This window comes from Oenanthe melanoleuca, chromosome 1A (genome assembly GCF_029582105.1).
Source record: "Oenanthe melanoleuca isolate GR-GAL-2019-014 chromosome 1A, OMel1.0, whole genome shotgun sequence".
NCBI lineage: Eukaryota > Metazoa > Chordata > Aves > Passeriformes > Muscicapidae > Oenanthe > Oenanthe melanoleuca.
In genome coordinates, this window is record NC_079334.1 from 11,921,480 (window position 1) to 11,946,009 (window position 24,530).

At 39.1% G+C, this 24,530-nt stretch overlaps 1 protein-coding gene across 1 annotated transcript in view; it reads right to left on the minus strand.

Moving 5' to 3' along the window:
* Positions 1–24,530, minus strand: part of ATXN10 (ataxin 10) — a 92,429-nt gene that overhangs the window by 36,321 nt on the left and 31,578 nt on the right. The window contains exons 6-9 of the mRNA XM_056516203.1: positions 17,992–18,072; positions 11,432–11,597; positions 7,661–7,769; positions 5,760–5,929 (exon numbers count right to left, since the gene is read on the minus strand). Coding sequence (XP_056372178.1) covers positions 5,760–5,929; positions 7,661–7,769; positions 11,432–11,597; positions 17,992–18,072 — 526 coding nt within the window. The remainder of the gene's footprint in view (positions 1–5,759; positions 5,930–7,660; positions 7,770–11,431; positions 11,598–17,991; positions 18,073–24,530) is intronic.

Below are 24,530 nucleotides of genomic sequence, written 5' to 3' on the forward strand. Positions count from 1 at the left end.
TCAGTTGATCTGGTGCTCTTCACATAACTGAGTATGATACAGATAACTACAAAACCTCTCTGAAAACATCTCCAAGTATTTCTCAAGTGACTAGAATTTTAATAGCCCATGCCTTCCAGAATCATTTGCAACCAAGCTGAAGAAAGGAAAGGGCAACACCACAAACCCCTTTGGCCAATACCAAGCTTAATTCACATCAGAAGCAGTTACCATAGGTATGATAACTACTACTCAGCCAGGAAAGGAATTGCAGAAATCTCTTGAGAACTCTTCCATACAAAGGTCAGTTACCTTCTGTCTGGGAAAATGAGTATTTTACACCTTCAACAGGCACATAAACAGAAATGCTACAGATGCAGTTTCAACACGAAGGTAAGTGCTGAAACACCTGGAAACAGCTGTTTGACACTGGTGTACCAAGTTTTCCTTTTAAAAGGGCTGAAGTTCTGTGCTGTACCACTATGATGATAAAGTTCAACACCAAAGAGGGTTCAAAAAACCCACTAACATTCAGAGTCAAAAGGAAGCCAGGAAGCCTACAAGTTGGTACTGACTGTTTGGAAATGTATACAGAGCCAGCTTGGTTTATTTTTTAACTTTCCATGCTTTGTATGATCAAGGTTTCAAGTGAAATCGCCCAAACAAGACAAGTCACAATGGATCAACTGTATCAGCTGTCAACAACTGGAGGGGCAGAAGAGGAAACACAAGCAGGGCAAGAGGGAACATTAACTTGTTGCTGCTAAAGGGTCAGCACAACAAAATAAAGTTTTGTATTATTCTCTAAGGACAAATGAGCTATGTTGCAAAAATAATCCATCATTTTACAAACAATGCTGCACACTATGCATTCATCTCTTACCTCAAGGCAAAAACCTCACACCAACCCTTTATTACTCACATTGTCCTGCCCCTTAAGAGAGAGCCTGATTCTCTTTTGCTTACCATTCTCTATGCTTTGATGGAAATCTTAGCGTTTCACTAAGGATTCATGATTGCAAGAGAGCTGAAGACTAACACCATAACAATAACCAGAATTTGAGACAGTTTCTTTATATGTCCCAACAAATACTCTGAAAGATACTCTTGAGGCACAGACACTTTGCTACTTGGTGTATTTCTGTGTTAGTTAGGTGGAGCCCTGATCCCCACAGCAAAATCCCAGCTTTTAAAAGGACTTCTGTCAGAAGGTCCATTTTCAGCTTTCCTGCTAACTTTCACAGTGCTATACTCAGACAAAACTTACCAATTACAGAGCTCAGTCCTGCAACACCCTGAATGTTTTGTCCTTACATAGCAAAGCACTGAAACATACAGAGAGCTACAGGAGAACAGCCCCACCCAACCAGTGGAACCACGCAGAATTTTTGGTAGGTGAGCAGGACCTCCAGTTCAGAGCATCCACGTCCAAAAAGCTCCTTCTTTTGTTCAACTGTAAACCAAGAATCTTTCTTCCATTTTCTTCCATTAGGAAAATATAATAATCACAACGATGAAAGTTTCTACTTAAAAAAATCTAAGAGGTTTAGTTCTTCCTGCACCACCTCCTAATAGCATATGCAGTTAAATGTGGGCTGATCTTCATTGCAAGTAATTTCAAATCTTTCTATTCCAGAATGTAATAATTTTTAAAAAGTTATATTAATCCTGAAGAAGAAGAAGAAGCTCATGGTGTTTTTCTAAAAACCTTACGTGAGCAAGAACCATTTGCTAAATAACTTAAGTGTAGGGAAAGATCAAGGGGAAAGGGTTCAAATTGAAAGAAGGTAAGTTTAGATCAAGTATTATGAAGAAATTATCCTCTGTGAGGTTGGTGATGCCCTGGGCACAGGTTGCCCAGAAAAGCTGCGGCTGCCCCATCCCTGGCAGCGTCCAAGGCCAAGCTGGACAGGGCTTAGAGCAACCTGGGATAGTGAAAGGTGTCCCTGCCCTGGCAGTGGGTGAAACATGATGGTCTTTGAGGTCCCTTGCAACTCAAACTGTTCTGTGATTCTGCAAAAACAAGGCATGTGTCCTTAATGTGAGTTTTTCTATTTTATAATCACTACAGCAACAAGATGAAGTTGAGGAGCTGGGTGGTCACAATTTGATCTAGGGATGTTGGCAACTTTTGCTAAATAAGTGGATTCATTGTACACCTTGACCCCATGAAAAAAAGGACTTGGAAACTGAATTCTAAATGTCAAATCTTATTCACATTTTCAGGAAGAACAGTCTTCAAATTAGGAAGCCAGTCTCATATTAAACAATTTGGCTTAGAGATATATATATATATAAATCTAAGTTAATTTAAACACATAAAATAGTATCCAGATGTTTTACTTGCTACTTTTATTAAGAATAGTTTTAACAGTAGAGGCTTCTTTTCCCCTTTTCTCCCAGAAGACTTTTTTCATCTCTGCATTGATTAAAAACACCATTATAGCATTAGAGAAAGCACTGATGCCACCTCAAATAAATACAGGCCCATGAAAAAAAGTATCCCTCAAAAATTGTTCATCTCATTAGAGTGACTCTACCTAGGTAAGAAGGTGCCAGTACCAAAGGTAACTACATATTAATTTTCCCCCCTACATGAACAACTGAACAGCTTTAAAGAAGAAACAGATTCAAAGCTATGATTGAGTTCATTGGCATCTACAGTACCAAAAATGTCCCTGGCAGCTTTAGGGACAGGAAATAAAAGCTTGTGCAGAGCAGTGCAAGGTATCAAAATAAGGCAGAGATCAGTCATCTCCCCTTCCACGTATATGATTCTTGTAAAGGAACACAGAAAAAAGGGTGCAGATTAACTGCTATGACCTATTTTGTATTTGTTTCATTTCTACAATAAAGAACTATATCCTCTGTAATTCATTCATTAGGTTTCTTTTCTAAGTTTTACTCTTTATTAAACAGTTCCATACTAAGGCAGCAGAATGAGCTGAATGAATCCATCATGTCACAGCTCTGAGAGTGGAAAATAAGTACCTAAAGCCTTGAATCTTAAGAACCTATCACAACAGTGGAACTAAACTATGAGGAAGAAAGGATGTATAGAATGCATTCCTAACACTAACAGAGTACAAGCCAAAGAATGCATTTTAAAAGCAAAGACTGATTTTAAAAAGAAAGTGAAGAAGCAATAAAGCACTGGTAGGGTATCTCTCTGTTCCAGAGCATTACAAGATTTTTCCTCACTGCCAACAAACCAGTGAACGAATCCCTTGCAATTATTGCTGTTATAACAGGTGAAGACCATGAACACAGAGGTAAAAAAGTAGCCTTTGCAGAGCAATTACCATCCCTCTCTGGATAGTCTGTAGCTTCAGCTTTGTTACAAACACCCCACGAGCTGCTCCACTGAACGTGGAGACACGCACTGCAGGACCCACACGCAAGAGGGCAAGTAACCTGGGTGTCACTTGGCTCAGGAAAGAGCTCCTGGATGCAGTGATCCAACTCCGCTCCATGGCAAGCCTGGCCCAAGACACAATTCAAACCCCAGGTCTTTGGGGACTGCTTTTGTTTCCAGAAAAGTCAGGCAAACCAATATCAAGCACTAAGGTTATATTACAGATTCACAGAATAAAACCACAGAATTATCTGGATTGGTACAGACCTTAGAGAAGATGATGATGTTCCAAGCCCCTGTCATGGGCAGGGACATCTTCCACTTGACCAGGTGGCTCCAAGCCCCACCCAGTCTGGGCTTGGACACTTCCAGGGATGGAGTATTCACAACCTCTTGGGGCAACGTGTGTTAGGGCCTCACCATCCTCACAGCCAAGAATTTCTTCCGAATTTTTCATCTAAACCTACTCACTGTCAGTTTGAAGCCATTCCACTTTGATCTGTCCCTGTCACTATGGTTCCTGATAAAAGAGTTCCTCCCTGACTTCCCTGTAGTCAGCTATAAGGTCTTCACAAAATCTTCTCCAATTACACACTCTCCCCCATAAGCATAGACTGTATTATAAATATAGAGGATACAGTTTTTTAATATTTTTTATTAGCAGTGTGCTATTACTCTGTTCACTAATTCATTAGTATTGTTACTGGGGAAAGAGGTCTACTGGAACTAGAAATTATGGAAAAAATACTAGAGAAAACAGGTATGAAAACCTCAGTTCATTCAAGAGCCTGAATTCTAAGAATGCTGTTGTAGAGCCTCTGGTAAAGCTGTTTCCAGACTTTTCCTGCCATGCAGCCCTCTCCTGCAAGGCACCCATCCAGGCAGTCCTGAGAGAAAGCTGCTTCCCCAGCCCACACCTACAGCTCCCACTGTGAGTCACAGGACAGCAACAGCCATTGGTAAAGTCCAAGGTGTCTCACATGCACTGGTCACTTGGTTTGTTACATAAACCCCACAATCTACCCTTTTTACATAGCTTTTGATTAAATATAGACAGCAAACTCTGGGTTAAACTGGGTGTAAACCAAATAATGGATACAAAATCAGACCTATATTGTGAGATACAAGTCTGAAGAGGGGTAGGAACCCAGTTCTCAGTCTGAGCCATGCACCACTTTGAGCAACCAGCTCTTGTCTTAAAACTCTTCTTATCTGTGCAATGACAGCAGCTGCTTGCCCAGTTCCTCACAAGCACATGTTTTTGTATGAAAGCTGCCTTACAAATGGCAAGTGCATGTATTTGAACTGATTTAAATATACTATATAAACTGAAAGTACAGACAGGATATGATACAATTGGCATTTCTTAAGTTTCAATGGCACTTCAATAATGTACCATGATAACACACACCAGAATCTAAATCATTTTTAAGAAAACATAAGGCAATAATATTTTCAGGCAGTTTATAGCAATTTAATACCCAACTTCCATTAAAAACATTAAGCCTGCATGCTTAATTGCTCCAGGAGCCGTTGAAAAATCCCAGTAAAAAGGACAATAAGCTGTAAATAAAACCTTGCAAAAAACCTCCCCTCCACTATCGTTAGGTATTCCACAAAAATGTATTTTAATTCCACAAACACATATTACACCATAATGGGTCAGAGATACAGCTAAGCTAAGAGTGATTAACAGTATTAACAACATTTTTCAGATGTATTAAAAACTTTGATTATATACTCCTAATATGAATGGGGAAATGGAAGACCATTCCCATATTACCCATCCAGAGAATCATATTACTAGAATTTGTCAGAGAAAAACACTTTTGGAAATGTATTTCTTGCTGAAACCAAGATAGTCTAACAAATCCTGGAGGAAAGCCACATCTTTTATCACTTAAAAAAAAAAAAAAAGTTAAATATTTAAAGCTTGCTACTGTTTCCTCTTTTTCTCCACTGTGGAAACAAAACTGCTTTTCTATATAGGAATTATAAGATAAAGGGTTTCAAGTGATTTGATAAAGACCTGCATTTTTAAAGAGACATGAAAAAGGAAGAAGAAGCATTAGACTAATACAAAGATTTAAAATTAAGTTCATGCACACCCATTTCCCTTCAAAGTGAAGCAGAAATTTAGTTTGAGAGTTTTCAAAGAAAGTGCAAAAGTGAAAACCACAAGGGAATTAGGCACTGGCTTGCATTCTTCAGGGCTGAAATAAAAGGTAGGCTGGCAAACATTACATTGTTGGTAATCAGTCAGCATAATTGTGACAGCAATTCAGAGATGATACAATAACGTCTGCTTTATACAATCAATTTACAATTTACAAATCAATTTCTAGACTAACAATATATTTCAGTTACCTTGTAGTCAGGCATCTGCTTACACATCAGTGTTCTGCCAGAAAATGTATAAGCTCACCTTGTCTTGGTTTTTCTTATTCTTGTAACACAGATTTCCAATCAAACGAATGAGATGAGATTTGAAACCCACAGCTGGATGTGAAATTTCTTCCTGCCCTGTCACAGCATGTGTGGCAGTGAAAATATTTACAGCCTGTTTCCCAGCAAGGTGAGTTAATCTCAGGGTATCTAGAGAAAACATTTTAATACATTACCATTAGAAAATTAGTCTCTCTTGGCACAGAGCTTTATTATTAATTGTTGAGTTCAATGCTAAGCAACATAATTCTGATATTCAACATCACATCAGAGAACTTTGAAAGTTTACCTCATTGTGTGATTTGGGCTAATATAACCATCCATAAAAGACCAGCCCAATGTCAGAAAGCATTTTTGCGTGCTTTTTACACCCTTACACAGTTCACACATGAAGGCTGAAGGCTGTTGCTATCAATCTCCACCTAAAGAGTCAGAATTTGTAGGCTGTTGATAATTCTGGCACCATTAATATATTGCTAAAACCAAGATTTTTAGAAAACTTCCTGTAGTTTGGATTTGGCACAGCAATACATACTAACCACAAGAATCACTTTTCCTCTCTTCTTCGGCCTGCTCCTGGCACTGTAGCATGACGAGAAATTTCAAGTACACAGAATTACAGAACAGTTTGGGTTAAAACGGTCTTTAAAGTTCACCTCATCTCATCTGCCATGGGCAGCGACACCTTCCACTATCCCAGGCTGCTTCAAGCCCTGTCCAACCTGGCCTTGGACACTTCCAGGGATCCAGGGGCAGCCACAACTTCTCTGGGCACCCTGTGCTTCATCACCCTCTCACAATCTAACCCTACTCTCTAACAGTCTGAAGCCATTCCCTTTGTTCTGCCACAACAGGCCCTTGTCAATAGCATCCCTCCATCTCTCCTGTAGACTCCCTGCAGGTACTGAAAGGCCACAATTAGGTCTCCCTAAATCTTCTCTTCTCCAGGCTCAACGATCCCAATTGTCTCAGCCTCTCCTCAAAGCAGAGTTGCTCCATCCCTCTGATCAACTTTAAGTTTCCTTAACACAAACACATGCACAAAATAAGTCCTGTTGTTAGTCATTTTACTGTAAACCATGTATCTAAGAACCCACCACCAAAATCAGAGTTCTGGTTGCTATTTAAGTTTTTCTTTTGTTGTTGCTGGAGGTATTTTCTTTGTTTGCTTGTCTGAACTTTTTTCAATAAGGACCCTCCAAACATCTCAAAAGAGCCACAGCTAACAGCTGTTACAACCGTTTTATTTTTTAATTCTTACCTACTGGTCTTAAAAATATACAAACTTTTACAATTTTCTCATAAAATGGTAGCATACCTTGGTCTCAAAGTGCTAAGAGGTAGAAAAAAAAAAAAGGTCATGGTATGTATCACCCTCCTTCCTCTCTGGAGCATCTCTGGAACATCAACACATTTTCTTGGTGTACAGTCCTTCCCTTGCTCTTTCTTAGCTTAAAGAAGCTGACCTTTAAAAGTCACTGGATTTGGTTAATAACATTCAAACTGCACATAAATTTCAAAAGTTTGGGAAACAGAAGGGAACAGCATGAAGGAAAAGTCCCTTTTCTACTTCTTGAAGAAATTCTTCTACGCATTCAGCCAGTGATAGAACATAGGAAGCAGCTGTCCCTTGCATAATTTTTTTTAGGAAAAGAGCATTGCTGCTACTTTGAATTGAGGCTCTGTTGGGCAACACAGGCCAACAGACAAAGTGGATTAGCAGAAAACTTCCAGGAACAAATCAAATATTTGAAAATGCAGATTAACATCTCCTGTTTATTTATCTTATCCAAAGGTCAGAATTATAATTACCATCAGTTGGGGAAAACATGTTTTCATTCACAGAGCACCAACAGTTAAGCCTTATGGCTGTTCACTCACCTACAGCTGTTTCAAGCAAACCAGGGAATGCCTGCAGATGCTCCAGCTGGCTGTTGTTTGAGGTCATTTCACAAAGAACATCGAGAAGACGAATTGTCACCAGTGCTTCCTGGAATGAAAACTGCATTTCTGAAAACAGCTTATGAAGGCTATCATAAAAGCATAAACCCAGAAATGTAAATAGGAGACAGGAACTCTCAGCTCCTCAGGTTCTGTGCAGGTTTTCCAAACTGCCAAGAATAAATTTATATAAAATTAGGGCAACTTTCTAAAATAACAATAACGTATTAGATTGCCATTTCTTTTCTACAGTTAGTGTTATATCTGCGTGAAAAATCATGGGGAAACCAAAACAGAGCCATAAGGGATAAAATTTTAACAAAAACACAGTAGCTTCCAAAAGCAGAAATACAGAAAATTACTAGCTGAGAAAATTATTTCTGTATAAATGTTTTCTTTGAGTTTATTCAGTCAGAGCGTTCCACTTTAAAGACACAAACACCGCCTGCAAGACACCAATTTGTTATCCGCAGGAATTCTGTAAAGTTCTGTGGTCAAACAAACTCTGGCTGTGAGAATTTACATTATTCTTGGGTAAATAAAATTGTGATCAGCAATGCAGCATTTTGGTTAGGTACAAGACACAGTTTCATTTGCATATTATTTATTCAGCAACTGAACTATTTTTTCTCATGGAATATGTTGGTCCTTCTTATAATGACAATCCAGCACTTACAGAAAATACCTTAAGAGCACATGACAGAATTTGGAATGCCACATATTGCTAAAGAGCCAGGCTGATCCCACTCCAGGTGTGTTACATAAACTGCAAGTAGCCATGAAAAGTCTCAGACATTGGTCACGGTAACTATTCCTGCCTTGTCTGGTCCAGGAAAAAAAAAAAAAAAAGGTTTACTTACCAACAGTATAATATTTTGGATCCATATAATTAACACAATTGTATTTAAATAATCAACAACAGTATTCTGTAATTGAGTAGTACAATTATATTCATTTGTTGCTCCTTGAAAACACCAAATTACAATAGGGTCCAGGTACTAAAGCTGTATTTTCATTTTTTGACCCATACAGGCATAGGAAAATACAAGTCCTGCCCTAAATTATTCAATAAACTGCTTTCATGAGCACAAAGACAGACTCTTAATACATCAGCCATTATCCTATTGCAAAATAATAATACCCTAACTGTATTTCGGAGACAGTAAGCAGCTTTTTACAATTTTTAAGATGAACAGATTATTTAAAACATAAAAGAACTCCCAAATTTTCATGTATACTTGAAACTTGCCAAGTTCAAAAAATTGTTCCTTCCCTGCTGCTGACTTTCCCAATTGGTTTTTTTTTGCCCTCCACCTGTACAAAAGAAAGGCAGTAAAAGAAAATACTTCCTTTTGAAATTCAAAACCCAAAACAGTTTGAACTCTGACAGACATCTTGATATAGATATAATCTGTAAAGTAAATAAGGAAATAACTGAAGACTTTTAGAATAAACATATTTAGAGCAAGACGCAGAAAAGATGTTCCTTATAAAGAGATGAACTAAGTCCAGGGAAGGGTTTTATTTTGCAAGTATGGTTGAAAGTTAGTCCATGCCCAAGTCAGGCTTCGAATGGAAAAGCTATTTTAAACATTGGTTTAAGCACTGCAAAAGCATATGATTAGCTTCTCATGGGTTTAAGATGCAAGCTGCAAGACCTGATGCTCCTCAAGAAAACAAAGCAGTGTCTACATATAACAAATTAAACAGTGGATGAGACACCCAGACAACATTCTGGAAGTCAGGCCAGTCCAAGGACTGCTCCCAAAAGTTTTCAAATGTGGCCTCAGAATTTTGGAGTCTAAGGCAGCTTACTACTACAGACATGGCCTGAGCAAGGCACTTGGCTTGTGGGCCACAGAAAAGGCCAGGAAAAGCCAAGTTGAGTATCACAGATGTTGCCTAAAGCCTTTTTAATGACAGGCTCTACATGCACAACTACATTTTTTGCAGTTAAATACAACTGCTGCACAAAATCTAAAAATACTTATACAAATGAGGAGAAATTGGTGCAATTCTTTATAATTTCTTTTAAGAAACAGTTTTATGAATTTAGACTGGCATTTTTTTTCTTTTCCCACAGTAAGCATATGTTGTGAACAAATGTATACACAGATATGCATGCATACATACTGCCCTATATTTATTCACCTATTAGGACTTATATTTTCTGTTCATTCAGTGAGCCCCACTTTCCCACCAAACAGTCATACTCAAATTATCATACATTTTGTTCATATGAGAGAAGAATAAGAATTCAGTGTCAAGCAGGGCAACTTATGGAGTAATATTCACAATACCATTTGTCCCAGCACCCTCTGGTTAGACAGAGACCTCCTAATGGTGGGTGCAAACAAATAGGGGTTTTTTCCATGAACTGAAACCACAGAAAGTGGTTTGCAAAGTAACCACAAAGGACAAAAAAAGCATAAAAGGAAGGCAGGGGAAAAAAAGTAAAGATGGAATTGTCTCAATGTATGTCCTCTCACTGCCATGTTGGTACCTTTTCCAGAAGCAGTCAATTAAGTTATCTGACATAACTTAGACTAAACAGTTGGGGTAGTGGGGAAGACTGTGTTTCTTGGACAGATAAGAAGAGATTGTGTGCTTGTTGGTTTGTGTTTTGGTTTTTTAACATATGCAACTACCACCTCCCCAGAAAGTGATTTATGGTATTTTTTCATAACACATCTCAACCTACTTTTAAAATTCTTGTGCCAATTCAAACAAAAAAACCCCAAGCAAGTACAACACTTTTTAATATTATCATATAAAAGCATTTAAGATAAACTTTTTTTTTTTACTTTGATAATAAATTATTTATGATGCTTCTTCTCTAGAGCTTCTAGAAGTGAAACTATTGCACATTAGTTTTGTATTAACAATAAAATTATTATGATTACATTTATATTAATGCTTTCCATCTACGAATAGAGTAAGTATTTTAATTTTGGTTTGTATTTGAATCATAGGATCATCATAGAATCACAAAATATTCTGAGCTGAAAGGCAGCCACAAGAATCAAGTCCAACTCTTAGGTGAATGGCCCATATGGGGATCAAACCCACAACCTTAGTGTTACCAGCACCATGCTCTGACCAACTGAGCTCACCTCAGGTCATGGTCTGAATTGGAAGGGACCTTAAAGCCCATCCTGTCCAACCTCCTGCCTTGGGCAGGGACATCTTCCACTATCCCAGGCTGCTCCAAGTCCCATCCAACCTGGCCTTAGACACTTCCAGGGTTGGGGCAGCCACAGCTTCTCTGTGCCAGGGCCTCACCAACCTCACAGGGGAGAATTTCTTCCTAACATCTAAACTATCTTTACTCCCCATCAATGTGAAGCCATTCCCCCTTGTCCTGTCACAACACATCCTTCTAAATTTGAAGGAATTACAACTCACAACTCAAATAAATGATAGAAGTGATCCTTAGTAAGATAATAAAATACCCAAATATGTGACAGCTTGAATATCATTTAGATTTTTAAATATTTAACAATGGGGTAGACTTATTTGGAAGTACCATATCCTCTGCCATCCTCAAATTAAAAGTGAAAGCTGGCTGCTGTCCTACAGTTTCTACTGTGGGCTCTGCCACCTCTTTCCCAACATAAACTGGAAAAGATACTGTTATGTATGCTCCCCTGGGAAACAGTGGCAATGATCTATCACATCAAATTGAAATACTTAAATGGTTATCAGCCATACCTCATCTTCTGCGTCTGCTGCAGCAGTTAACTTGAGCACAGCTCCACATTTCTCTTGGAAACAGACTGCAAGGAAGTCAGCGTGTCTGACAAACACATTCATTTCTTCACTGCTAACTGAGTTCTTGTCACTTACTTTCACCATCATCAGCTCTAACAAAGTAATTCTGGAGACAGAAAACAATTTGTTAGTCAGATTCACTGAGCCACATAGAATTATCAGTGGAATAAGCAGTAGTTAAAAAATGATAAAAACAACTATCATGCTAGTAACAGAGAGGATTTTTAAAAATAAACAAGTCTCATGAATACTGGCAATCAGTTTCTGTCTGCTGAGGTTTTTTTTCTGTACAGAATTAATTTAATTCATCATTCACTTAGTACAATCTGGCCAGAAAGTCAACATTTTTCTCAAGTCTGTTTCAATTTATAATTTCTTATGTCCTAACAAAACATTACTGAGATTGCATATTCCCTATATCTAAAATTTCCAGCAAACCAGCTCTTAGAAGCTGTTAAACATAGCAAAATAAGCAGAGACTATTTGAAAACTTCTGTTTGAAAAATACAGGTTTTCACAGCTTTGCCCACATACCTCCACTAGCTCTCCTTCACAACCCCAAACTTATTCTGAGCCCAAACAGGGAAAATAAAAATTGATATGCATACTGTGTTCTTTATAGTAATTTTATAATTGTTACTAGATGGCCTAAGCAAGTTCAAGTTCAATGTATTAAGCTGGCAAGTAACTAGATACATAATGAAGCTGCTCTATGAATCTTGAGTTGGGTTTTTTAACAACTTTAATGTAATTTTATTTCCAATGTCCTTTCATGTTATCAGGGCAAAGTGGAAGCATTTTGTGGAAGTAGGACTCGGGCACGGCAAACATGTGCCTCCTACAGGTCCCTGCTCCAGTCTAGTGCACAGGGACTGGTGGAACCTCACTGTCATTCTCCCAAAATGAAAGAACACTGTTTATTGAATGAATTCAAACAGGATTACCAGCTCAGGCTTTTCTTTCAGTGAAATATTTGAAATTCAGATGGAAGGACTGATATTTAAACATGTGGAACAGCTCAAATGCTTTTTGTTTTAAATTTACCAAGCAGGTTGTCAGAAGAGGAAGAGAAATGTCTTTTTCTGTGGAAAAAGCTCGGTCACTGCTTTACTGACCTCCAAAACCCCACCTCTATTAATCACAAAACAGCTACTTAGTCCTTGCTAAACTCAATTCTCAAGGTCATTAATACAGCTGCATTAAACTATTATCTGAAGGAGGACAAAAAGCTTTTTCAGCACGGCAGCACAGAAGTGCTGTTGGCACCTCTGGTGAAGGGCGGACTCCGGGCAGGAGGCTGGAGGAGCCTCTCTGGGGCTCTGCTCATGGTCTGCCTGCTCTGCAGGTTACAGCCAGGTGCACCCTGCCCATCTCTTAATGACCACAGCCCAGCTCCCCAACACCCCACACTGAGCAAAGGCTTTCCCATTTGGAATCCATCCAAAATCCAAGCCCACGGATTTGTCATTTGCCTCTGACACAGGGCTAGACTTGATAGGTCAGTTTTCACCAAGTTTAGAGTCTTTCAAGCAATATGCTCAGCTAAGAACACAGTCTGGTCACAGACTTAATGAACAAAGGAATTATTCCACGACTGCAGTGGGTTGACCCTGGCCAGAAGCCAGGCACCTACCAAAGCAGCTCTCACACTTCCCTTCCCTCCCCTCTCCCCATTAGCTGGACAAGGGTCCACAAAGGTTTAGATAAGGACCATGAGAGATCACCCATCAAATACTGTAATGCGCAGAACAGGCTCAAAATTAGAGATATAACTTAAATTTATTACTAACAAAATCAGAGGAGGATAATGAGAAATAATATAAAATGTTAAAAACACCTTCCTCCCACCCTGCTCCTTCCCAGCTTCACCTCCTACCCCAGTGGTGAAGGGAGACGGAACGGGGGCTATGGTCAGTGCATCACCCACTGTTTCTCCTGATACTCAGGAATACCTTCCTGGACCCTGGGGGCCCTCCCATGGGAGACAGTTCTCCATGAACTTCTCCAACCTGAATTCATCTCACAGGCAACAGATTCCTGTAAACTGCTGCAGCATGGGTCACCCTACCATGGATCACCTACCCATGTTCTGGATCACGGGCTGCAGAGGAATCCCAGCTCCAGTGAATGGAACATCTCCCCCTCCTTCTTCACTGACCTTGGTGTTTGCAGAGTTGTTCCTCTCACATATTGTCACACTGCAATTCTCTGTCTGCAATTACAACTGTGCAAATACTTTTTTTCTTTCTTCTTAAATACGTTATCCCAGAGGCGTTACCACCATTTCTAGTTGTCCCAGCCTTGACCAGTGGCACATCAATCTTTGGAGCTGCCAGGGATTGGCTCTGCCAGACATGGAGGAAGCTTCCAGCAGTTTCTCACAGCAGCCACCCCTGTAGCCCCCTGCTACCAAAACCAGGCCGTGCAAACCCAAAACAAATACTATCTTCTGCTTGACAGGATTCTAGCCAGTGCTTCTTGCACCAATAACCCAAATAATAAATACTTAAAACTGAGAAGCAATCCTTTTTTAAATAAGCTGGAGAGTCACCACACTTCCATAAACCCCATTACATAGATTAAATGGTTGCTAATAGGGAAATTTTTTTGCACTACTCTTCCCTTTGCAGTATGAATGAATGTCTTTTTCAACAATTGCAGTCCTTCATTAAAATATCACCTGAATGTAATTTTTTTTTAAGTTTTCTGGTCCCTTTAGGCATTCAAGTCAGACTGTTTTCCTGAGTTTTCTTCCAGACACAGTCATTCAGGACATACCCACCTTTCCCTGAACTTCAAGCAAGTCTTGCAATTCAGCCAATAGTTTCCTGTGAGCAATGTGCTTTGTTCTGGTGCAGGTTCCCTCACATTCCTTTTTTCTATTGTTTCTCCCAGTTTTCTTTCTCGACTCACCCTAATTTCTCCAAGTTGTTTCTCCCAGATAATGCAATTTGCCCATTTCTTTTAAATGACCTCACAACTGTTCAGCCATTCAAATGGCAGCATTTCTTCCTACTTGTTTGCCTGCAGCTAAATACAACAAATATGACAACTGCTAGTAACAGTTGAATTTTAACACTCAGTTCAGTACTTCAAATCTAATTCTCTGTATTATATTTACAATTATATTTTTGTTTGAAAATAATCATACCACGTAATCTTCCTTTTCTCCAGGCACCACTGAGGAAGACCTTTTGTGAATCTCTTGCAGTTCTTTTTTTTCCCTAGTCAAATTTAAACTAGTTCTTCCTGAAGCTAAACTGGCATAAACTTAAAACAGCCAGTATAAGGTATTTGCAGTCATCAGTAAAACAAACTTCTGTCTCCTATAGCCTGAAAATAAACCACAGAATTCAAATGCAATTTAAATCTGGAAGCCCATTACCACACAATAAAATGCTGCCTCACTAAGCCTAAAACTAGCAGTGCAAAATTATATTTTTCTTAGCATCAAACAATGTTTGCATTAAGTGTGTTTTGTTTATAACGTCTTAGCAAGGGCCAGACACTTGGGACATTCTTCCTCTGTGACTTAGGGCTCTCCTTCCTGAACACTTTCCTGACAGCAATGAGACAAATTAGGCCATTCCTCAAAACTTTCACTTCTTTCATCTTCAAATGATACTTGCAAGCATCATACTCAATGAAAACTGGTAAATTTGTGAGCAATTGTAGTTCAGTGCTACCTTCAGCTACTCTATGTGTGTGAGCATTGCCAGGAATAAAACCATCCCAAGCACTGACAATGGCAGCCTTGTAGCTGAGCCTTAGCAAGAAGTGGTGCTGCTTCCTTGAGTGCCCATTTCCTGGCAGGCAATTCCACCAGTGGTTGCATCCTTCACTCAGGACACTTCACCTGACAACATTAAAATCAAACCTAGAGATGTAAGTACTTGAGCATCTTAAAAACACCTGAAGCTATTCAGCTGCACTTTTTCATGCTGTTAATTAAAGCAAAACCCCTTCTCAGGAGGGACAACAACAGATGTGCTCACTTTTGAAGATTTTATAATGTAATTAAAACAAGCAAGGCATGAACTTACAGTGTCCATGCTCAAGGCTAACTTGAATGAATGCAAACCAGCTTTTTCTGAATACTTCTGCCAAATACCTGCATACACATGCAAGAAAATCTCAAATCTGGCAAAGAATTCAAGAATCCACACTCATTTAGCTCAATGGCCATATCCTTCTACAATAATCCCTTTCAGAGAACCAGCAGGCATTGTCACAACACAATGCACTTCTCCAGGCTGGAATACTACTAAAAACCTGACTGCGTTAACACAGGATTTATTTCAGGCCATTTGCTCACTCAGACATGTAACACATTACATTTGTTAGGAAATTGTTGTCCAGAAGTCAGGAATTTCATTTTAATTGAAAATTCAAACTCCTGATCCACTTGAACAAGAACTACTTCGAGGCAGGCACCATGGCCAGTGTAACACAAATGCACTGGATTTCAACTGCAGGAAATACTTTGAATAGTGCAAATACTGTGAACAGTGCAAATAACTGTGGTTACACAGCCACATCCACTCTGGGCATCCCAGGCAACTGCTTTGGGAGGCACCACTAATGGGCATATTCACAAACTTCCTCGGCACAGCTAATTTCATTTCAGCAAATACATTTAAACTACCTGTATTTAATGTGCATGACAGAGGACACTGTAACTGAGGGCTACCATATATTCAGGAGCTCCAGCTGCCTTCTCCAGACACCTCAATACCACAACTGTCCATTCTTCATTTACAGGACTTGGTCAGCCTCACTGGACACTCAACACGACAGTGCTTGCGGTGAAGACTCCTTGTCTCATTTTGAAACAATGAATTCCCTATGCTTGGGGTTTATGGTTACTTTTTTTCTACAGCTCAAGACAGTCAAAATGTTTTTATCTTTTGGGTTTGTCTCTTCATGTACCTCAAAAGAATGCATTCTTAAATACACTAACACTACCTAGGAAGATGCCAAGGCAGGGTATTTTTCTATAGCTTGGATGCAAAAAGGTTATTTCACAGCACTTCCATATATTTGTCAGTAAATTAACCAGTGTCTAATTCATAACACACTTTACTGTGATTATGTCTTTGAAAAACTTAATGGAGTTAACTGGCAGAACTCTTGGGATTGACAATAAATCAGGAGTTACGCTCTAACTAGTGATCACACCTGTGATCATCCAGCACCTATCATGCCTACACCAAAAGCCTTTGAGGTGAGGAATCCAACGAGCGTCTATATTATGCTGAGACCTTTCCAGAAACTGGTTTCACCTACTGCTTTAAGTACAACTGAACACCCAAACCCAGCCCCGGCTATCCTCAAAGGCATTATGAAAACACGCAAACTGCCATTCATTATATTCCCCAAAAGAACTAAATCTAGCTTATTCACTTAAAACAGTTATAGAGCACCTACTTCCTGGTACATTAAGCACACAGCTCAGATTTGCTCCCACTAGGTCGTCCTGAATTATGGAGGAAAACAGTATTTCCCTCCTTACCATTCCCATCCCATCCTTATACAATAATGATATTTTGTTTACAGTTCAAATCTATTGCATATTCTTTCTTTATCTGATGTCCTTTCAGTTTCCTTATAATCTGCAATTACTGCCTGAACCCTCACCTGTGGTGATGCTGGAAACAACACAAAACAGAAAAAAAATGAAAAGGCACCATTTTATTTAGTGCTTTGTCTTTCACCTGCAAAAACTAGAGGAACTTGCAGCTTCCCTGGATGGATGTAGAACAACGTAGACACATTAAACACATAAATGAGATCACAAAATCTTCAAGCAGTTTGAGGAGCTGTAGAATTCTATCTAGCAGTGTTTCCCAAATTTGACTGTCTTAACAAAATACCTTTTTTAAATCTTCCTCAATTCTCTATTAAAGCAATGAGCATTTTTCCATTATAGCAGTGGCCATTTCCCATCAATTCAGCACACATTTATTCAAATGCCTGAAGCAAAACGATCAATGCTTCTTCAAGGTGAAGGTTTGTTGAAGCTTTTCAACAGTGGAAACATTATAGATTAAGTAATCACAGGCATCTGCTCATCTATGTTTTGTAGGTTCTGCTAACCAGTATGAGACACACTTCCATCTTTCTTAAATTTCTCTTAATTTCTTGACACAACAACAGAAGTATGAAGAGCTGAGGACATTTCTAATCAAGCTGTAAAACTTAGTAGGGTGTGGTGCTCTTATGAAATCAAGACCCAGGCATGAAATCCTGTCCTTTTTTGTGTGTGAAGTATTTCTTTACCGAGTAATGGTGCCAACCTGGATTCTGCAACCCTACATAAATCACTGCCAGTTGTGGCTAAGCTGTAATGTTAACCAACCAATTTAAAACCATTACTGACATAGAAACATGTATTTAGAGATTTTGTGCCAACTATGAAACCACACAGTTTTTCAATCATGTGAACAGGATACTCTATATGGAATGCTAAATACTAAAAGCCACATTGGTTTTGGGGTTACCTTTCTTGATTGCTCAGTTTGGCATAGAGGGCTTTTACCAGCTCTGGACATTTCAGCAAATGTTCTGTAACAATCAGGAACCTAAAGGAAAAGAAAAAGAAAGTCTTACTGGTGCTGTAAAAACAATACCCACATTTATTTCAAATAGTGCTGGTTAGTTTTATTTATAGATGAATGTGTGTTGTGCTTTTGGTCCTACTCACTAACAGATACAAATTGGCACAAAATAATTGCCCACTGTCCTGTAGTTTTTCCCCTAAAATAGCAATGACTATTTCTCATCAGTTCAGCACACTTTTACTCACGTGTTTGAAGGCAAGCTGGCTGGAGTCTTAGGCCAGTTATACACACCACAATTCAAACAATGAAACACTCATCCAATGGTTTATGCATCCAAACAAAAAGCCAAAGTCCATGCTTGAAAATTGTTATTCTATTCGTCACAACACTGTCTGTAAGCCCAGTCAAAAAAGTGCCCAAATAATATATTAATTTTTCCTTTAAAAATGCAATCTGACAAAGGATCAAAGCAAACGGGAACTTCTTTGTCCGATGAAAGGTAGCAAAGTACTTTTCTCAACTTCACAAACAAACCCTTCTTGTGTAATAGAAAACTAAGCTGAGAACCAATTCTAAGTCCTTGCTTTACAAGGATGGTAGATACAGATTCACAGAACCCCATATCCTGGAAGGGACCCACAAAGATCCTGGCCCTGCACAATACACCCCCAGCTTTAACATAAGGACCCTTTCAAGCAAAATACAGTGAAGTACATTATGTAATAAATTATTAAGCTTTGTTCTTCCTTTCCTTTTTGCCTTTCCTTTCTCACACCACATTCGGGGTTTCTTTCTGGAATACAAAAAGACCAACAAATGACAAAAAGTTGACAAACTGGCCACTGGTTCCCTCTTTGTCTTCACCAAAATGTTGCAAGGGATCCGTGATACCAACCTATCCCAAAAAGGAGTCTCTTTAAAAAAATAATCTATCCAAAACTGGCAAATGGCTCATTCTTTCTTCTTAATACTTTCTCTGGAAAATATGATTAGCCTTGGCCTTGTGCTAATGCCAATATTTACACCATTTGCTTTCCCAAGCACCATCCACAGCAGTCCATAGCAGGTGTCAGTCATTTAATTTCAACCCAGGCTCATACTACTAGCACTACAGGAAAAACGACAAAGTAGGTAAAAGTACTTAGCTCTTTCAAATCACATCCCCAGGAGCACTAGCAGCGATATTTATGCTGCATAGGTACACACAAACTAGACAATGCATTTTTAAAGTAGCATGTCTAGGCTACAATTATTACAAGTTCAAATCTCAGAGTATCCTCTGAGTTGATGAAGCTACAGAGAAAGAACAGCTAAAATAATATTAAAACCAAGCCACTTCAATACTCCCTCCACCTCTTCCCTAGTTTTCCCTTTGCTGACAGCCTTTATTTTGCATAGCCATAACCTATTACACAGCTAATAAGAAGATCACAACCAAGACTTCCAGCTGCAACAAAGTGTTTTTTGGACAAGTACTCAATGCCAATTGGGCAAGTAGGAGAATAAGAGGTCCAAAAGATTAATAGCTATTATATTTCTAATAGTTACTGTGGACTTAGCCAGCAACTGGTTCAGTTTCTGAAAACTCTGCATTTTTAAGGGGGGGGGGGAAGAAAAACTATTTTCTACTGAACTTCTTCTTACTGTTATTTGTACATTTGTTCATGAAAAAAATATGCAGAGGTGTTAAGGAATCATCAACTTAAAACTGGCATGCTGATCTAAGAGTTTGTCAAAACTAATTTCAAAAACCACAAAGACTTGCTCAAAGTCTGCAGCACAAATGCATCCAACTGAGCTGTACACACTCAGCTGTAGCCCCCAAGTCAAGCCATCAGCAGGGAAGTCAAGGACAACTCTTCTACAGTTCCTGAACTAATAACTCACAGCTATCTCCAGTTAAGCCTTCAGAATTGTCACAACCAACTTCATTTTCCATGGATTTAAGTAGAAACACAAACTTTTGTGTGGAGCTGCAGAAGAAAATAGCATAGATCAGTGCTGTGCAGAACACAGAATTTGGTTGGCCTAAGGATGTACAAATTTCTGCTGACAATGCAGTAGAGTAAAAAGTGCATTTGAAGAGACAGCCTGAAGCCTGGTTTTTCCATTTTGCAATTGGGGCTATTTAATTTAGAGCTTAATTTTCATGTTAAAGACTACGCTAAGGAAATCTTCTTGACTATTTGTCTTGTAATTAAAATGTACTCAATCATTATCACAGAAAAAGATCTGCTGCTACTAGGTTCACGTGCCTGATCACTACTGCAAAGAGGAATTGTTCAGCTGTTACTTGGGTCTGTACTCCTGTATTTCCTCACGCACATTTTGCACATTCTGTGGACTAGACCTCTACTGCTTGAGGAGCTTGGAGTATTTTAGACTAAAATTTCTGATTCTTACCTTCTGGTTTCATTATGTGATGCAACACTTCAAAAAACAAAATCTGCGGCTGCCCCATCCATGGAAGTGTCCAAGGCCAGGCCGGACAGGGCTTGGAGCGACCTGGGATAGTGGAAGGTGTCTCTTCCAGAGGGTGGAAGGAGATGGGCTTTAAGGTCCATTCCAACCCCACCAGTCTGTGATTCTGTAAAGTATCTGCTTCTGCATTTAAGTGTCCCTTTTACCTTATCCGCTTTCTGCACTACTGCATCATGAAGAACAGAGCATGAGCATCATCACCAAGAGAAAACAGAAGAATTAATAGTGGAGTAAAGTACTTCCAACTCCTTCACCATGGCCAGAAATTTTGGAGGTAGCTAAGCAAAGATGCAGCAAATTCAATATACTATCTTTAGTCCTCTCAGCTCTCCTGTTTCTCATTTAAGGCACAGGAAAAGAAGAGGAAAAGTAAGATCATTCACAATTCTGAAATATAAAAAGATATTCAGTTTTGGGTTACTGACTGACGTGGCATTTCAAATGCACACAAAGGCTCTGGTAGGAGACTCTCTTTGGGAGCCAACAGCAGAACCACTGGAATAAGCTGAAGACCACTGCAATTTAGTGAAGGAAATTGTGAAAATTAAAGCTGTTATGCAAGTGTAGCACAGTAACAAATGAACAGTGTTAAATATGCCAATTTTCTCGACTCTTTAAAAATTGTTTGGCTAAAATCCTAAAAAAACCAAGTGCTTCCATAGTAGATAAATACAGAAGGAGATGTTCAAAGACTTTATAACAGCACAAGGGCTGTATTGTACCAAACTGAGGTTCAGAAACAGCCAAGACAAAGTGCTATGAGCTACATTTGCACTCAGTATATTCCAGATGGCCACTAAGCTTGCTCCAATCAAAGCTGGGTGTAAGCAATCAACTTTATCATCAAATGTAATTCTGCACATCAAGTTGATTTTATCCCATTACCAAATTTAGGGAAGAGTTTCCTCAGTCTCAGAAAAAGAGGAAGACAACCCCACATATGCTTTCCAAGTACAAAGAACAAGACATGGCAATTCCCTACTTGATCAGCAACCTTCTTTTTCAATCTCAAAATCTCATTTTTCATCACCCTACAATAATGCCACTCTATCCAAAATATTTAGTAAGAACTAAATAGCTATCTTTTCACTGTAATTTAACAAAAAATGTAATATATCATCCACATTTTGAAGAAAAGTTAAGAAGAAAATTCAGCTACTTTCAGCCAACTTTCAAACTCTTACCACCAGCCTTTTTAGATGCTAAAAAAGCAGTATGCCTCATGAGGAATTATTTGGAATCAGAACATATTTTAGAAGCAGAAGTATATTTCATCCTTCCACAAAAATAGAATACCCTACCAAAACCATTTAAATAAACAATTACAAGAATAAAGCTATTTAATAACAAATGGAAGATGTGCTGTCATAATATTACTAGATAAGAGGTAATTCACCCCATTCCCACACCAGCACTTCTCATTCAGAAGGAGAATAAAGAAACACATTTTCATATTTAAGGCTTGGTCCTAGTATCAAACATCACAATACTCCTCTCCTGTGCTGAACCAAGCACAACAGTGAACATCCTTCCATCTTCCAAAGGCATTCCTATAATGAAAGCATCCTCCCTACTGGCCATGATAGCCCCCACCAAGTAAACTCTGAGGTCTAGAAGACACTCCCACTCAATTTGACAGCTACATCTGAAAGGCACTAAAGAGAGATTAAAACTAACTTATATGTAAAATTGAATTAATTTTTTCTGAAGAGCTATCAAGAAAAAAATGGAAGATGATCAGCAATGGCTAATAGCACTTCCTGCTCCCCCCCTCCACAATATACACAAGAAGAAAGAGGTGACAAGATAATTAAATGTATGAGGCTGAGCTTTGAAAGACTGAGGAAATCGGTGCCAATTCACTGCTACTGCAAATAGAAAGTAGGAGCTACTCAGATCTCTAAAATTAAGGAAACTTTTCCAAGTGTCAGTACTATTTAAAACCACAGCTGAACTTGGAATCTGCATCGTAACTCCAACTTCCCTGGAATTAAAAAAATAATTACTTTCTGGAAAAAAAAGAGTTTCTTCACCACAAACACACGAATTAAGCAAAAAGAACAGTACTGAAGAGTTCTATCCTCACCTTTAAATCTGTGCCCATAGGCAAGACTCCTTGCCACAGGAGTACCAGTTTCTGTCCACACATCTTTCCATATGCCAGGACAAAAAACCCAAAGGCAAAAAACTGAGGAGGGATAGCCCCACATCCTAATCTTTACAGTAATAATTTAGTTGTGGTTTCAAAAAGAGAGTGGATGTTGAGAAAACTTATTTCAATGTCAAACAGCTGACCACACTCCTAATATCATTTTTCTGAGAGCCAAAAGGCACATTACGTCTCTTATTTTAAAATGGAGGACTTTTGCTCTTTGCTCTTCAGGAATCAAAAATACAACCTGTTTTTTCCTGTCCATATTAGCTGAACTGCCCCATGCACACATTTGAAAAAACCGATGACACAAGCTATGCTCTCATCTCTAATGGAGCCATCAAGGTGTTTCTAAAATAAATAGCTTTTAGAACATGTATTGATCTTGGTTAGGTTGAATTATAATGTAATTTTTGTACTACTTTTTCCTAATTATTTAAAAAAACATATTTTTCCAGGTTCACATTCTAAAATAGATCTCATGTGGCATTCTCTGTTGGTTTCTCTTCTAAATACTGTACCTTCTACACTCTGTGACATATTTTGCTCCTGATAAACACAAACCCAGAGGGAGTGGATGCAGATGTATGTGGAAACACAGAGAAACAACTTTTGAAAGGTTCCACAACTTATTTTCCAGAGCCAAAGGCTCTCTGCATGTGTTTAGGAAAAGCTATTACTGAAAAAACAAGACAGAACATTGTGGAACTGCAAGAGAGTTTGTAGCAGAAGGCTCTTCAGGCCTTGGTAGCATCCACACAGAACAGAGTAGAAAATACATTTTAGTTATTGAACATTTATACTCAGTTATATTCCAGCTTTGTTTCCTAAAGGATGGATACATCCAATTTCCTGACAGCATCCTTTGGTAGGAAGACAAGAATCAGCTTATGGAACAGGTTTGCTTATGTGTTTAAAATATTTAAACATTAACACATTGAAATTGTTGGAGCAAGTCCAGAGGAGGACACAAAGTTGATAAAGGGACTGAAGCACTTCCCTTACTGAGACAGGATGACAGAGTTGGTTCTGTTCAGCCTGGACAAGAGAAGGATGTCTGGAGACCATACAGCACTTTCCAGTATCTGAAAGGGTTACAGGGAAGCTGGAGAGGAACTTTTCATCAGGAACTCTAGTGACATGACAAGGGGGAATGGATATAAAATGACAGAGAGTAGGTTTAGTTTAGATATAGGGAAGAAATTCCTTCTGTAACGGTGGTGAGGCCCTGGCACAGGTTGCCCAGGGAAGTGACTGCCCCATTCCTGGCAGAGTCTAAGGCCAGGCTGGACAAGCCTGGAGCAACCTGGGATAGAGGAAGGTGTCCCTGCCCAAGGCAGTGATACTGAAATCGGCCCGATAGAAACGTTGTAACACAGTTTGAGTTTAGAGAGCAGCAATTCTTTACAGCAGCACTGGGCACCAAGGGGGATACTGCTTTCAACTGAGTGCCCCGAGCATCAGGTGAACAGAATTTTTTATCACACTCTGATTACATATTCATGAGCAACCTCCTTGACTTTATCTGACAGAGCTGCACTTCTTATTGGAAGTCCTTATATGGTTCTTTGGTAGTCTCCCCGTCAACATCCAGTGTCCTTTTTATGTGGCTGCTCCTTGACCCCCACTTTCGAGTAAGTGCAACACCATTGTTTTGCGTAACTTCCACTTTGTCAGCTTTGCACAGCTGAGCTGGCATCCTGCTTGCATTTTGCATGAATTCTGTTTTGTCTGCTTCTCCAAGGCTACACTACTCCCTTATTTGACTAGAGTAAAACGTTTCTCTGTTCTGTTATCCTTATCAAGTGAGTAAAATGATGTGCGGTTCTACTCTCCGTATCAGCAG